The sequence below is a fragment of the Pseudorca crassidens genome, chromosome 2, assembly GCF_039906515.1.
Source record: "Pseudorca crassidens isolate mPseCra1 chromosome 2, mPseCra1.hap1, whole genome shotgun sequence".
NCBI lineage: Eukaryota > Metazoa > Chordata > Mammalia > Artiodactyla > Delphinidae > Pseudorca > Pseudorca crassidens.
This window is the reverse complement of record NC_090297.1, coordinates 105005795-105021197: the sequence shown is the minus strand read 5'-3', so window position 1 is coordinate 105021197 and position 15403 is coordinate 105005795. Positions and strand designations below refer to the sequence as shown.

The window sequence follows — 15403 nt, the reverse complement described above, 5'->3', positions numbered from 1 at the left end:
CTAACAGGCAAAACTCTAAGTTAAAAGAAGCCCGAATAGCTCAGAATCGGCAACTGAGACGGTGGCACAGCAGCTGCAGCAAATCACCTTGTCTGGCCGTCCCCTGGAGGGAGGGTAGGGCAGAAAGCTTCCCGTTGGGCCAGTGACAGGGAAAGGTTTCTGGTGGAGGGAGGAAGACAATAACATGATCATCTTATAAAACGGAAGCAGGAGGACCCGGGCTTGTGTCTGTGTTGTTTGCCGTATGAAGCCGGAAGGGGAGAGCGTGACAGACATCTCCTTACTATACCCACATCCACATCGTTGTCACCCCCCAGATCAGTGAGTCTTTGTTTTCAGGGTCTCCTTGTGCTGCTTCACCAGGGAGCCGACCCACTCCTTGGTTTTCTGCTTGGCTTCCTCCCAGGTGAAGAGGGGCTCATACCCCAGCTCTCGCTGAGCTTTCTTATAGGAGAAGGTGAACACACTGTTTGACAGGGTTACCAGGTGGCAGTTGAAGGGGGGTCGATATTTGTAAATTGGACTGAGCAAGAAGCTCACTATCTCCAGCAGGAAGGCAAGCCAATACTTCAGAGAAACGGGGAGGCTCATCCCGGAATCCAGGCAGAGGCCCCATTCTTTGCCCAAAGTGTAATTGAGGTCGTCATAGCTTTGGTGAGGTGTGCCGTCTGAGATGTAGTAGAACTGTCCTTGGATGCTTGGGGCCTTCTGGGGGTCCCGCAGGGCCCTCGAGGCCAGAATGTGGGCCCAGGCCACGTTGCCAACATAGACTGGGTTGACTCTGGAGAACTTGCAGTGATGGGACAGGATTCCATTGTTCTTCAGGGCACTGTCCACGTGGGCCAAAAGTAATGGGCTCCCCTCCCCATAGATGTACATGGGCCTTAAGGCACAAGTGTACAAGGTGCCGCCATTTTTAAGAGCCCACCCATTAGCTCCCAGCACAGCCTTCTCGGCAAGCTTTTTGCTGTATGGGTATGGAGAGGACCATGCCGTTTCAAGATGCTCTTCTTCGTGGCCGTCCTGGATGATCTCCCTGTAGGAGTTGGGCCCAGCCACCTCTATGGTGCTGGTATGGATGAAGACGGGCACACTGGCCTGGACACAGGTCTCCAACAGGAGCTGGGTACCTGCCCACGGGGAGCACACCGTCAGTGTCGGGAAATAGTCCAGAGCCAGCCGTGCCATGGACCGTGTCTGCCCCTAGCCCTCAGGGAGGGGGCTATTGCACATGAGGAGTGCATTCCTGTGTGTCTCTGGCTGAGATCAGCTTATGCCAAAGCCACAGGACGAAAGCAGAAATGCAAAGAGGCCAAGATTCGGAATCTGGAGATCCAGCATTTCTAGGCTTTTGGATTTCATGGACCAGGGTACGTACTTCTAATTTCAGAAAAGGACAACGAGTTGCCGCTTTATATTTCGCGGAGTAAAGAGATTTTAAAATGATCATTTATCATCTCTACCACCTCATTAAAGATAGGCTATTTTAACTTAAAAAATTAGGAGGTCATACTCTTAGAATAAGGACAGCTCTGGTTCTTAGGCAAAAGAGGACAGCTGAAGGATTCACATCACACACACACACACACACACACACACACACACAGAGTTGTATATAGGTAATATACACTCATAAGTACACATTGAATTGTTCGTATTTTTCTCCTTTTTTTTTTTTGAAGACCAATAAAAACTTGTCACAAGGACTTTTTTTTGAGTCACTGAGCAAATGATTGGTGGGCTCTGGGGAGAAGCTGGAGATCCAGACTCTGTTTCTGATTGTGTGTTTCCTACAAAGGCCACCGCTAATTGTGGCTGTGGCTTGTTTCAACAGGTATGAAAAGTCGGGGTGGCAAAGCTTCCTTTTGCTTAGCTTTCTGGAGCTAGCACTGGCCTTGTGTGTCGAGCCAGAGGACGAAGCAGAAAGGAGTGCACCCTCTGCTGGTAATATCTATCATGGGAGGATCTTGCAGAATCCCTTTATCTGGGTAGAATTTTAGCTCATGGAGGTCACCCAGAGCGCCTTCCTTACAAGAAGGAAGCAATCTCCTGGGCAAAGCATCATTTTTGGGTGGTATTTTAAAAAATCCTTTTTAAGGTCTTTGTGCAATTTGCTTTTCAGGAGAGACAGCCTCCTTTTTAAAAAATTAAATCTAGAAGCAGAGAAAATTCGGAGCTAATTTACCTGCAGAGGGAGAAATGGCCATGATTGTAAAGTATTTTCTAAACCTGTCAGTGATGCTAGTTTTAGTCAATGGAGGCCTCTAACACTTCTCAGGGATTTCAAATCCCCTGTTGTTGGGAGCCGTGGAGAGTAGAAATTATGAGAGGGGGGCCGAAAACTCAAGACTGGTTAATCTTAGCACCCTCCTGGCAATATAGGGGTGACCGGGGGTGTGGCTAAGTTGAAACTAGAAATGGTCTTTTTTGAAACAGTGCAATTTTAGGCTGGAGATGCAAAAACAATGAGTTGCTTTAGAAAAGGAGTCTCTGAGTAAACTAACTCTGGCAGGCAGGGCGTGGAAGGCAGATGTTCTGGGGTGCTGTGGTCCTAGAGAGATTGGCCTCCAGGGGTCAGAGGGAGGATACTACACAGCAAGCTAATAAGGGATTTAAGCTAATCCCTTGAGTGACTGTGTCTAGATTTAAAGTAAACTGGAAAGCCACAGTTCAGAGAGGGCCACCAAGCCCTTATGGGATGAGGATCTAAAGAGGGTGTACTTTGGGCACCTGGCTAGGAGCTACTCTTCAATAATAGATCTGGTAGTGAGCTGAAGAGATGGTATTATGGATAATGGGAAATTATTCGTATTAAGAAAATATTACAGGAAGACAAGTGCTGGCTAATTCTGTACTGCCAGACCACTGTGAACCAGCTTTGCCAGTTCTCTCATGGGGAATCCTTCTGGGGGTGGCATTCTCTTTACCCTTATTATCCTTCCTTTGCAGGAAGTCCTGCCCGAAGGAAACCAGCCCAGAGTTGTGGCCCGTCACTCCTAACTGACTTGGCGGTACCTCATACCACAGAGCTCTTAGTTCTTGGCTGTATGGTGACCCTCAACTTAGAGCCACACAGAAAAGCTAGCATGATGACCAAGGAAGAATTTGTAAGGTCTGGGTCCAGCCCAGTGGAGACAGGAGGTGGTTGGATAGCAACAGTTTGAGGTTGGAGCTGAGTCAACACTTGATTGGACCAGCAGAAGGGTTTTCGTGGCCTTTGGACTCACACAGGCGTGGGTTTAAATTCTAGCCCTTTCACTCCTCCCCAGAGGGCCTTGGACAAGTCCCTTAGCCTGTCTCAGCCCTAGTTTCCTCATCAGAAATACGGAGGATGATGGTCTTGAGTCTCTGTTGGTGGTGATGAGGAAAAATACTTGGTGCCCACCCAGCAGGTGTCTACCAGCCTCCTCTTCACTTATCCCACCTTCTGACCCTCACTTGCCCACTTCCCTTCAGCTCCTCCCCAGGATCCTGTACCTCTCACATTGACATTCATGATGGTCTCTCGCTGAACGGCGTTCATGACGTCGATGACAGAGGCGGTGTGGATGACCACCGAGGCACCCTGGCAGGCTTCCTTCAGGCACTGCTCATCCAGGATGTCTCCTTCCAGCAAGGTCAGCCTGATCTTGCTCTGGAGCTCTGTGTGAACAGGAGTCAGGTCACTGGAAGGCTTTCTGGATCTGGAAGATTCCTGGTAACCCAGGTCTTTAAGGACAGGTAGATTGGGGGGAATGAGGAGTGGGGAGGGGTGAACATCCCATGGAAGGACCAATTAAACAAGGCCACAGAAATCAGAATGTGTAGCATTTCTTGGGAAAGAGCAAACATCTCTTTCCGTCCCATCTCATTCTAAAAAAGAGAGTTTGAGCAGTGAGGGGTCAAGAGTGCCTGGAACACAAAATTGTTAAAGAGACTCATGGGGAGTTTATAAAATTCATTAAGGAGAGAATTTGCATTTAATTCGGTAGGGAATGGGGAATCCAGTATAGGTTTGGAATTAAAGGAGAAATGTAAACAGTTGTGCTGTAAGAAGCGAACCCTGGCTGCAGTATTATAACGTGGATCAGTCTAGTGGATATAAGAGAAAGCAAGGTGATTGAGGGATTAATTACACCGTCTGAACCACAGTTCACATGGGGAAGACTGGAACCAGGGATCCAGGAGTGGGAGACGAGAAGGGGAGAGGTACAAAAGGTTCAACTTTCAGACCTTACCTTGCCAGGTCCTGGTTCTTACTGGTGATGGGCTGGGAGGAAGAGTCAAAGGCAGCCTGAGTTTTTCCCACTTGAGTGATCAGAAGGATAGTGGCGCTTATTAACAGGAATTTAGGGTGGGCCCGAAGGATGGATTTAACTGAAAGAGCTCTTATTAGATATCATCAAAAGCAGATATCAATGCTGAAAATGAGCCAGCCACCGAGGGACTAACATTCCGGCCATCTAGCCAAGGGTTGCAGAGACAACATCAGGGTCTCTGGCTCCTCTGAAGCCCGCGGGAAGTGGAGCTACTGTGCACTACTGGTAACATCATCACCTCAGATGAGCCCACGACATAAACGCCACGCTACATACAGTTTGGATAAATACCCCGCACTTATTTTGTGCTTTTTATTTTGCACACGACCTTCAGCTTTCTGATTTCCTTTCACAGCTGTCTCATGAGATAGAGATTCTGATTTCCACTTTACAGGCGAGGAAACCGAGGCTCAGAGAGGGTGTGGTAACATCCAAGTCACACTTCTAATGAAGACTCTAGCCTGCCCCCCGCCCCGCCTCCCGCCCCCCCCCCCCCCCCCCCCCCCCCCCCCCGCCCAGGCTTCAAGCCTTGCTTGCAGGACGTCAATTTAAATGAAATTGGCAATGGACGGCAGAGAACAGTGAGAGAGAAATTCAGAGTGAAAAATTCAGGGCTGCAGAATTTCCTCCTTGGGTTACAACTTGGAAGAACCTTAAGCCTGCTCTCCTTAAGCCTCTGCAAAATTAGCTCCGCCCCAATGCTTCCACTCCAAAAAGGCCACGAAGTGAGAGAAAGGCAGAGGAATTAGCCGCAGAGTGGAATTTTCTGATTGTGTCCCCACGTCTGCCCTGCCCCTCCCTTACTCTGCCTCTCTTTCAAGGCTAACTTCAGCAGACCGGCTCAAAGGAATTGCTATGCCCTGAAGCCCAAGGCCAAGGGAGGAAAGACCTCTTACCCATTAGTATGCAGGGCCGCAGAGAGAACAGCAGAGGGCGCTGTGTATGCCTCGGCGGTGGAGCCCTAGCTTCCTCCTCCAAGGCTCTGTGGGACTTGGCCAGTGTTTTGCATAGACTGAATATGCAGTTGCTTACGTGGTGTGAACTGGATTGGAGGGAGGCCCAGAGAGAAGCTACTAGACAAACTAGTGATTAAGAGTACAGACGCTGCAGCCAGACCGCCTGGGTTCAAATCCAGCTTTGCCATTTTCCAGGTGGGGGACCTTGAACAAGTTAATTAACCTCTGCAACGTCTGCATATTTGTGTCCCCTCAAATCCATTTGTTGAAATCCTAATGCCAATGTGATGGTGTTAGGAGTTGGGGGGATCTCTGGGTGGTGATTAGGTCATGAGGGTAGAGCCCTCACGAATGGGATTAGTGTTCTTATAGAAGAGACCCCAGAGACATCCCTCGCCCCTTCCACCATGTGAGAAGGTGTAGGCTATGAACCCTGGAAGAGAGCTCTCACCAGGACTTGACCCTGCCTTGATTGTGGACTTCCAGACTCCAGAACTGTGAGCAGTACATTTCTGATTATTAGCTACCCAGCCTGTGGTATTTTGTTGCAGCAGCCTGAATGGACTGGATTCTTCTGTGCTTGTATTCTCATCTTTAAAGAAAGGAGGACACTGTTACCCATCCCAGAGGATTGCGATGAGGAACAGATGCGTTGACACACGTGAAACACTTAGCGCAGTGCCTGGCACAGAAAGAACACCGTGAGCGGTCTCTGTTATTATCCTGACAGAGGCCCCTGCCCCACCCATGACAGCGCATGACGTATTCACACTGGGGAGATGTTCCTCTTAGGTTGAGCATCGCCCTCTCTGGGCATAAGTTGTCAGACTGCCAATGTTGCTGAGATGTAGGGATTACAAACGGTTGATGTTGATCAGTTGTGAATTTAAAAAAAAAATCAGAGATGCTGTTGAAGCAGAGGATAGAGGAAATAGGATGTTTGCAGAGGTCAGGGGAGAGGAAAGGAGAACAGAGCGATGGGCAGGGTCCAGGAGAGCGGGCTGGGGAGGGGGGGGCTTTGTGTGGGGAGAGGGGTCCTCTGGGCAGCCAGGGCCTGCATGTAGACGGCCAGTCCACTGGGGCTGGGGAGGAGGACAGCGAATTGGTTTGGGGGCACATAAGGGGGAAATGGCAGAAACTGAAGATTCACTTTGCCAAGAGTCAGCCCTAGGGCCGTGTGATTGGAGTTCTAGTCTAAGCTCTGCTACCCATTAATCCGGGTAGCAAGTCACTTTACCTTTGTGGACCTCAATTTCCTCATTGTCCGGAAGGGTGTTACCCCTCTCCTACCTTCCTTACAGGGTTATTTTGAGGATCTGGGGGGCAAAACAGGTTGGAAAATACACTATACATCAAGCTTTTGCATTGGCACCATGGGCAGCAATCTGGAAAGAGAGACGTGAGGTACTACAGCAGATTCTGCAGTCACTTCCTTGTGGTGATGAGAAGAGAGGCGAATGATAAAAAGAGATGTATGGGGAATCCACGCGAGGTGTGTCTGCACTCATGCTGCCTCTTGTTAGGTTTCTGGCTCCCTTGCTGCAAGCCTGTGCACCTTCTGCACTCCCCTCTCTCCTGCTCCGTCTCTAATTCTCTCTTTCTCTCTCTCTCTCTCTCACACACACACACACACTCACACACACTCGCTTCACCTTCTCTTCCTTCTATTTCACCTTCACTGGAGATGCTCAGTGAAGCCACAGAAAGACCAGAGCAATCAAGAGGGGCGGGGACCCGCTGGTGGGGTCTCCAGGTTAATGGCACTAGCTCGCCCTTTGCAGATGGTACATAGCAAGTGACAAGTCAAAAATCATCAGAACATTGAAGACTTGTTGACAAGGGAGAAAACTGAAACATGACTTTCTGGATGAGAAGAACAGAGGCTGAAGTGGCTGGTCTACAGCCACCCTCTCTAATCCTGGGTCAGGACCAGAATCATCTCCTGACACCATCTGTGATTACACCGTGGTATTACTCCATCTGTAATCTCCTTTCTGATAACATGGGATTAGCCTTGATTTGACTACAACTTTCCTTAAATTGCTAGACAAGAACCCCCTCCCCACACCTATGCAGGGTTTAAAATGCAGCTACACACCCACGACTCAAGTTCACTTACTAGAAAATTCCTCCCGAACTTCTGGTCTGAAGACTTTGTCCAGCACCCGGATCTCCTGCAGCTCCTTCTCCTCTACCAACAAATGGACGATCCTCTGACCCAGAAACCCTCCTCCACCTGTCACAAGGCAGCTCCACCCTGCCATGGCCAAACCTGGGCACCGAGAAACACTTGCCAGGAACCAGAAAACCCTGGGGAGCAGTTTGGATGAGAGGTTGACACAGGAGAGAGCCTAAAAGAAATGTCAAGTGATTACATGCTCATAAAAACCCACTGTGTTCCTTCTACTCCAGTTTTGCAAAAATCCCATGCACCCCCTCCCAGGAGTAGCTGAAAGAAAATGAAAAAGCTCTAACCTGTTAGATTGTTGCAAGCCAGATGAGAGAGCGGGGTTCTGGTCTCCTTATCTCCCAAAGACAGGACTGGAGGGAGCTTTATGTGCTGTTGCCTCTGACTCAGCCCACTTCACCTTGAACTCTTACTCCATACTCATTGCTCACCCCTGGTCACTTCATCAAAAAGTGGTGAGCTTTTAACTTGTATCTCTCATTCCTCCAAAGCACAAGAAGAGAAAGCAAGCTTCAAGGTCACAGTGTGATAAAGATTCTTGGTTCTGCCCTCAACAGGACTCGTGGAGGTCAGTGTCCACTGTCTGGGATCCACAGTCTGTAAACTTAAACTAGACCGGGAGAAATCTCCCAGCACAGTGTGAATTGCTGCCTTGTGCAGTAAATACATCTGGGCGGGGCGGGGCGGGGCGGGGCGGGGCGGTGGAGGGTGCCTTCACTACGGAAGGCAATTTTCTTTCCCACCCAATATATCTGGAGCCTCAATTTCGACTTCCCCCTGGAGAGCTCTGGGTTTCTGGAGGAAAAGCACCATTGAAGGGAAGCTATCTGGTGATAACCACCTAGTTCTAAGATCTGTACAACGAGAGTAGGTGTATGGCTGTTAGCTTAACTAACACCATCTTTGTCCCTTACAGTTTTTCCTGTCCTTTCACTGACCCTACTCAGAACTGTGCAGTGAATTACTTCTCTGTTGTCAAGGGCTTTGTAATAGATATTAATAGATTTTGTTTAATAACTATTAGAGCCAGGTGGCCTCTATGCTCTGTTAGTCCCCAAACAATGATGAAAACCTTTGCTGACGTATTCTCGGTGCCCATGAGACTAGTCACCCCTTCATAAATATTAATGTAGGAATGCGCGTCCTGCTTCCAAGCGCTGACCCTCATGCCCTAGGTTAGTTATAAAGTTGTCCTGATAGCCCTCGGCAGTGCTGAGGGCAGCTGTGAATGCCTCTGGGTCATTGTTTACCAAACCCTCCTCTGTAAGTTACAATCTAATAAACTGATCCGTTGATTACGTGGAGCTGCCTGCCTCACTTTTCCTTCTCAAGATGTCTTCTCAGTTGGATGGGCACTTTTTCTTCCCTCTGCCCTCCAACAGTAGAGATCTGTAGCTGTGGGCCACCGTAGCTTTTATTATGAATGTTTGCACTCACCCCAGATTTTGGCTGCAAAACCACCCTCAGTAGATTCTTGAACTGAAGATGCCCGTATGCTTCGGAAGCCTGTGCCCAGAGATGCCCAAATACCACTGCCATAAGCTTTGCAAGATACTGTCAAAAAATTGAGGTGTAATTTACGTGTGTTAAAATATCGAGATCTTAAGTGTTAGTTCAATGAACCGTTACAATTATGTACACCGATGTAATAAACCACCCAAAACAAAATATACAACATTTTCTTCCCTGCAGAAAACTCTTTCCTACCCCTTTCCAGCCAATTCCCATCCTTCCGGTCTACCCCAGAAACAACGACACTCTGATATTTAGTGGATAGATACTCTCCTAAGTTTTCTTCTAAATTTATGGTTCTGGGTATATATTTAAATATAGAATCCATTTAAAATTAACTTTTGTACACTGAATACAGAAAAATTCACTATTGTGTTCCTTTACTGTCTATCCATTTGCTTTCACCAGTTTTTTTTTTTTTTTGGTTTTAATTATTTGCTTGTTTATATTTACTCTGGGTTTAATTTACACTTCTTTTTCAAGTTTCTTATGGTCAAAGATTGGATACTTGATTTCTTCTTTTTGACAGTGTGCATTTGCATTTAGAGCTGCAAATTTCCCTCTAAGCATTGTGTTAGCTGCATCCAACAGTTTTGATGTATTAGAATTTTGTCATCATTCAGGTAAAAATATTTTTCTAACTTACCTGTGATTTCTTCTTTGATGTGTGAGTTACTCAGAGCATGTTGTTTAATTTCTAAAATTGGGGATTTTTTAGGTATCTTGTTGTTATCAATTTCTAATATAATACTATTGTGGCCAGAGCATATACTCTGTTTGACTTTGATTTTTAGATATTTATTGAAACTTGTTTCGTGGTCCGGCAAAAATGGTCTATCTTGGTGAAATGCCGCATGCTCTTGAAAAGAATTTTTCACGTTTCCATCAGTTGTTGGGAGTAATGCTTTACAAAGGGTGGGTTTGACCCCCTACTCCAGGTCTCTCCCTCTCCCCATGTTATAGACATTCTCCTCTTCCCACTAGGGACCTGACTCCCAATGCCTCAAACACACTTGCTTAGGAAAGGTTGACCCTAGTCACTGAGTTATAGCATCTTGTTCCCTGAAGCTGTCAGCACTAACTAAAGGCCCTTGTCTTGCTGAGACCCGTAGAGCCTATCTGAGGCCACTAAAGTGCATCATACAGCTTTGCCTGCTCTAGCAGTGCTGTAAGTGAACAATATACATCCCCTGTCCTCTTCCAGGCTGGCGTTTGTATTCATTCCCCCAGGTGCTGGGAATGCTGGAGGCTGGTAGATTTCAGCTAGTATCTCTCTGGGAATTGCCTTCAGCCAAAGAGCCAACAGAACAAGAGTTCAGCATCTCTGAGTGGAACCAATAAACTCTACAGACAGTGAGAAATAAAATAAAGGGGAAGGCAGATGGGGACCACAACATCACCTTTCTTTTATTTCCAAACATCTTCACTGAGATATAATTTACATGCCATAAAATTAACTTGTTTTAAGTATACAATTCAACTATTTTAAGTAAAATTATGGACTTGTATAACCATGACCATTGTCCTGTTTTGGAACAGTTCTATCTCCCCCAAAAGATCTCTTGTGCCCATTAGCAGCCACTCCTCATTCCCACTCCCCAGCTCTGGGCAACTTTTATTTATTTTTTATTTATTTTTATTTTTTATTTTTTTTGCGGTACGCGGGCCTCTCACTGTGTGGCCTCTCCCGTTGCGGAGCACAGGCTCCAGACGCGCAGGCTCAGTGGCCATGGCTCACGGGCCTAGCCGCTCTGTGGCATGTGGGATCTTCCCGGACCGGAGCAAGAACCCGCGTCCCTTGCATCGGCAGGCGGACTCTCAACCACTGTGCCACCAGGGAAGCCCTCCAGCTTTATTTTGATTTCCATTTGCATGGAATATCTTTTTCCATCCCCTCACTTTCAGTCTGTATGTGTCCCTAGGTCTGAAGTGAGCCTCTTGTAGACAGCGATATGCATCTTGTTTTTGTATCCATTCAGCCAGTCTATGTCTTTTTGTTGGAGCATTTAATCCTTCTACATTTAAGGTAATTATTGATATGTGTGTTCCTATTACCATTTTCTTAATTGTTATGGGTTTGTTTTTGTAGGTCCTTTTCTTCTCTTGTGTTTCACACTTAGAGAAGTTCCTTTAGCATTTGTTGTAGAGCTGGTTTGGTGGTGCTGAATTCTCTTAGCTTTTGCTTGTCTGTAAAGCTTTTGATTTCTTCATTGAATCTGAATGAGATCCTTGCTGGGTAGAGTAATCTCGGTTGTAGTTTCTTCCCTTTCATCGTGCCACTCCCTTCTGGCTTGTAGAGTTTCTGCTGAGAAATCAGCTGTTAACCTCATGGGAGTTCTCTTGTATGTTATTTGTCCTTTTGCCCTTATTGCTTTCAATAATTTTTCTTTGTCTTTAATTTTTGTCAATTTGATTACTATGTGTCTCAGCGTGTTTCTCCTTGGGTTTATCCTGCCTTGGACTCTCCGTGCTTCCTGGACTTGGGTGGCTATTTCCTTTCCCATGTTAGGGAACTTTTCGACTATTATCTCTTCAAATATTTTCTCAGGTCCTCTCTCTCTCTCTCTCTCCTCCTTCTGGGACCCCTATAATGCGAATGTTGTTGTGTATAATGTTGTCCCAGAGGTCTCTTAGGCTGTCTTCATTTCTTTTCATTCTTTTTTCTTTATTCTTTTTTCTTTATTTTCTTTCTTTCTTTATTCATTATTTTTTCTTTATTATTTTCATTCTTTTTTCTTTATTTTCTTTATTCTTTATCCATGACAGTGAATCCCACCATTCTGTCTTCCAGGTCACTTATCTGTTCTTCTGTCTCAATTATTCTGCTATTGATTCCTTCTAGTGTATTTTTCATTTCAGTTATTGTATTGTTCATCTCTGTTTGTTTGTTCTTTAATTCTTCTAGGTGTTTGTGCTTTAATTCTTCTAGGTCTTTGTTAAACATTTCTTGCATCTTCTCAATCTTTACCTCCATTCTTTTTCCGAGGTCCTGGATCATCTTCACTAACATACTGAATTCTTTTTCTGGAAGGTTGCCTATCTCCACTTTATTTAGTTGTTTTTCTGGGGTTTTATCTTGTTCCTTCATGTGGTACAAAGTCCTCTGCCTTTTCATTTTGTCTCTCTTTCTGTGAATGTCTCTCTCCTTTCTTAGGATGTCAATTATCCTTCTTTTTTAAGTGGTTGCCCTAGAGTTTGCAATATACATTTACAATGAATCCAGGTTCACTTTCAAATAACACTATACCACTTCACGGGTAGTGTGAGTATCTTATAATAACAAAATATTCCTAGTTCCTCCCTCCTGTCTCTTTTATCATTGTTGTCATTCATTTCACTTATACATAGGCATATACATAAATATATACATATATAATTGTTACTTTATTATTTTGAACAGGTTCTTATCTGTTAGATCAACTGAGAATAAGAAAAATAAAAGATTTTAACTTCACATATTCCTTCTCTAATGCTCTTTCTTTGTGTAGATCTAAGCTTCTGACCTATACAATTTTCTCTTTCTCTGAGGAGCTTTTTTCAACATTTCTTGCAGCGTAGCGTTACTGGTAACAAATGCTCTCAATTTTTGTCTAAGAAAGTCTTTATTTCTCTTCAGTTTAAAAAGGCAATTTCACAGAATACAGAATTCTATGTTGGTGTTCTTTTTTTCTCTCAACACCTTGAATATTTCACTCCACTCTCTTCTTGCTTACGTGGTTTCTGAGAAGGATGTAATTCTTATCTTTGCTCCTCTATAGGTAGTGTGCTTTTTTTCTCTCTGGCTTCGGTCAAGACTTTTTTTTAATCTTTGATTTTCTGTAATTTAAAGATAATATGCCTGCTTGGTGTTCTCTGACCTTCCTGGAACTGAGGTTTGGTGTCTGACATTAATTTGGGGGAAATCCTTCTTCATTATTGCTTCAAATATTTCTTCTCTTCCTTTCTCTCTTCCTTCTCTCTCTCATATTCGCATTACTCATATAATACACCTTTTATAGTTGTACCACAATTCAGGGATATTCTGTCCTGGGTTTTTTTCCAGTATTTTTTCTCTTTGCTTTTTAGTTTTGGAAGTTACTATTGACATATCTTCAAACTCAGAGATTCTCTCCTCAGCCATGTCCACTCTGCTAAAGAGCCCATTAAAGGCATTCTTTATTTCCGTTACAGTGTTTTTGATCTCCAGCATTTCTTTTTGATTCTTTCTTAGAATTTCCATCTCTCTGTTTACATAACCCATCTGCTTTTGCATGTCTACTTGGCGCATTCGATCGTTTAGTGTATGAATCAGAGCTGTTTTAGATTCCTGGCTTGATAAATCCAACATTCCTGCCATATCTGAGTCTGGTTCTGAGGCTTGTTCTGTCTTTTCAAACTGTATTTTTTTGCCTTGTAATTTTTTGTTTAAAGCCAGACACGATGTACTGGGTTAGAAGAACTCTGGTCCATAGGCCTGTAGTGATGTGGTGGAAGGGTGTGTGTTGGGGAAGTGTTCTACAGTCCTATGATTAGTCTTGGTCTTTTGGTGAGCCTGTGCCCCTGGACTGTGAACTTTACTTCTCAATCCCCCCTTCCCCGCTAAAGTGGGACAGGATTCCTAGAGGGGGCAGGAGTTGGGTATTTCTGGTCTCCCAAGTTGGTTGGGCTCTGATAAAACCCTAGTAGGTGAGGGTCTGGTAAAGTGGTTTCTTTTGAGGGAAGGCCTTGTTAAGAACAGCATGCACTGGCATATATCAACATGGTTATTTTCCCTCTCCCCCTGCTAGAAGCTCTAGGGATTTTTTTCTCTGGTATTCACTGTGAGAACCTAGTAGAGTTCCTGTAAGTAAAACAAAAGTATTGGGTGGGGGGGTCCTCCTCTGACTGGGTGCCCCCAGAGTCTTTTAACTCTCAGACGTGTCCACACCTAGCCTCCAGCAATTCATCAGTTACAGTTCAGGTTTTCTGATGCCAGGGCTGGTTTTCACTGAGGCTTCTGCTCATAGATTTCTGCTCAGATAAATTGTGATTCTCTGTACCTGCCAGTCTCTCCAGTTTGGGGGGGTGGTGGTGGTGGTGGTGTGCCCTGTGACCTCACTTTTCTGAAGGATCTAGAGAAGTTGCTGATTTTTCAGTTTGTTCAACTTTTTATTTGTTGTTGGAATGGACCGGCAACTTCCAAGATCCTTACCTCCTGGATTGGGAAACAGAAGTCCCCCATATTGTTTAATTTTCATGATGAGAATCCAAGGAGGTTGGTATTATTATTTAGTACAGGAAACAAAAGATGTTTTGAGTCTTGCCAAACATCTTGAGGACAGTGGAGTCAGAATCTGAATCAACACAACCTGACCCTGGGGTGACTCCAAAGCCAATCCTCTTTATCAGAAAACAATGCTTATCTTTTAGATACCCAGTGTTCTGTTCAATTGTTGAAACTTTCCAATGGGGAAGATTTCTCTGCCTTCTTTATCCATGCATTCTAATGGAGGACATTTTTAGGGGCTGAGAAGTCTCTTCTGAGGTTTCATATGTATCTCTTCATGTGACTGTGGACATTCCGCTGTCCACACTTCTGATGCAATGAGAACAGCCTTTGGCACTATCTTTATAACATCCCTGCTCATCTCCCTTGGGATCCTGGATCTTAGATCTCGCCCTCTGAGTTCAGAAGGAAAAGGCAACTTAAAAAATGACACAAATGTGTCTAGGACCAAAAAAAGAGTACAGTTATCACCCAGGTAGATGTATACAGGGAGAACTTACACTAGATTCTCTTGTAAAGTAAGCTAACTCCATTATCTACATCCCCAATTGCCTTCTTGCCATATGCTATTGTGATTTGTTTCTCTTACCCCAAACCGGTCTGGAATGACTCAGTCAGGCTGCCACCTGCTGATTTCAGGGCTGAAGAGACTTCCTGGCCATCATGCCTGCTTAGAAGTCCCTATAATAAGTACAGTTATTACAGAGAAACTTGGGGAATTTTACTGCATGTTCATCAGCCAGCAAGATAGTCTGAGCATGCAAAAAAAAATCTGATTTATGAGATGGTGGTGGGGTGGTTAGGAGAGTGGATGTTATCTTACCAACGATTCCTCTGGTTTCAAACCTTATTTTCAAGGCTGCTTATTTATTCTTTTGCACCACAAAAGACAATGAGGTTCTGAGATATTCTTATCTGATCTCTGACGTAAGAGAATAACGAGACCAAAGTCATGGACTTAACACAAATTGGAAGAGCCTTCAACAAGTGGTATCTGAGGCATAGTTCTGTGATCTAGAAGTGGAATTCCAGAGAGTGAATTTCTAGGAAGTTCACCAAGCCCCAGTGGATGTGATGCTGAGTCCCAGCTGGCGACAGGGGTATGAGGGCTGAGGAACAGGGAAGAGAAGAGCAAAGTCTATCTAGGTGCCGTCCCATGCTACAAGAGGTGGCTGGGTTGTCCAGTTCTCTCAGGAGTCTGCCC

The 15403-nt window shown here is 45.1% G+C and overlaps 1 protein-coding gene across 1 annotated transcript; it reads right to left on the bottom strand.

The window, feature by feature from the left end:
• On the bottom strand, window positions 1-7679 carry LOC137211221 (3 beta-hydroxysteroid dehydrogenase/Delta 5-->4-isomerase). The gene is made up of 3 exons (XM_067713487.1): window positions 7374-7679; window positions 3478-3642; window positions 1-1130 (listed from the first exon to the last, which is right to left on the bottom strand). Exons 1-3 carry the CDS (start codon window positions 7516-7518, stop codon window positions 319-321), a joined length of 1122 nt encoding a protein of 373 aa, XP_067569588.1. The 5' UTR covers window positions 7519-7679; the 3' UTR covers window positions 1-318.
• Between the last annotated feature and the right edge of the window lie 7724 nt (window positions 7680-15403).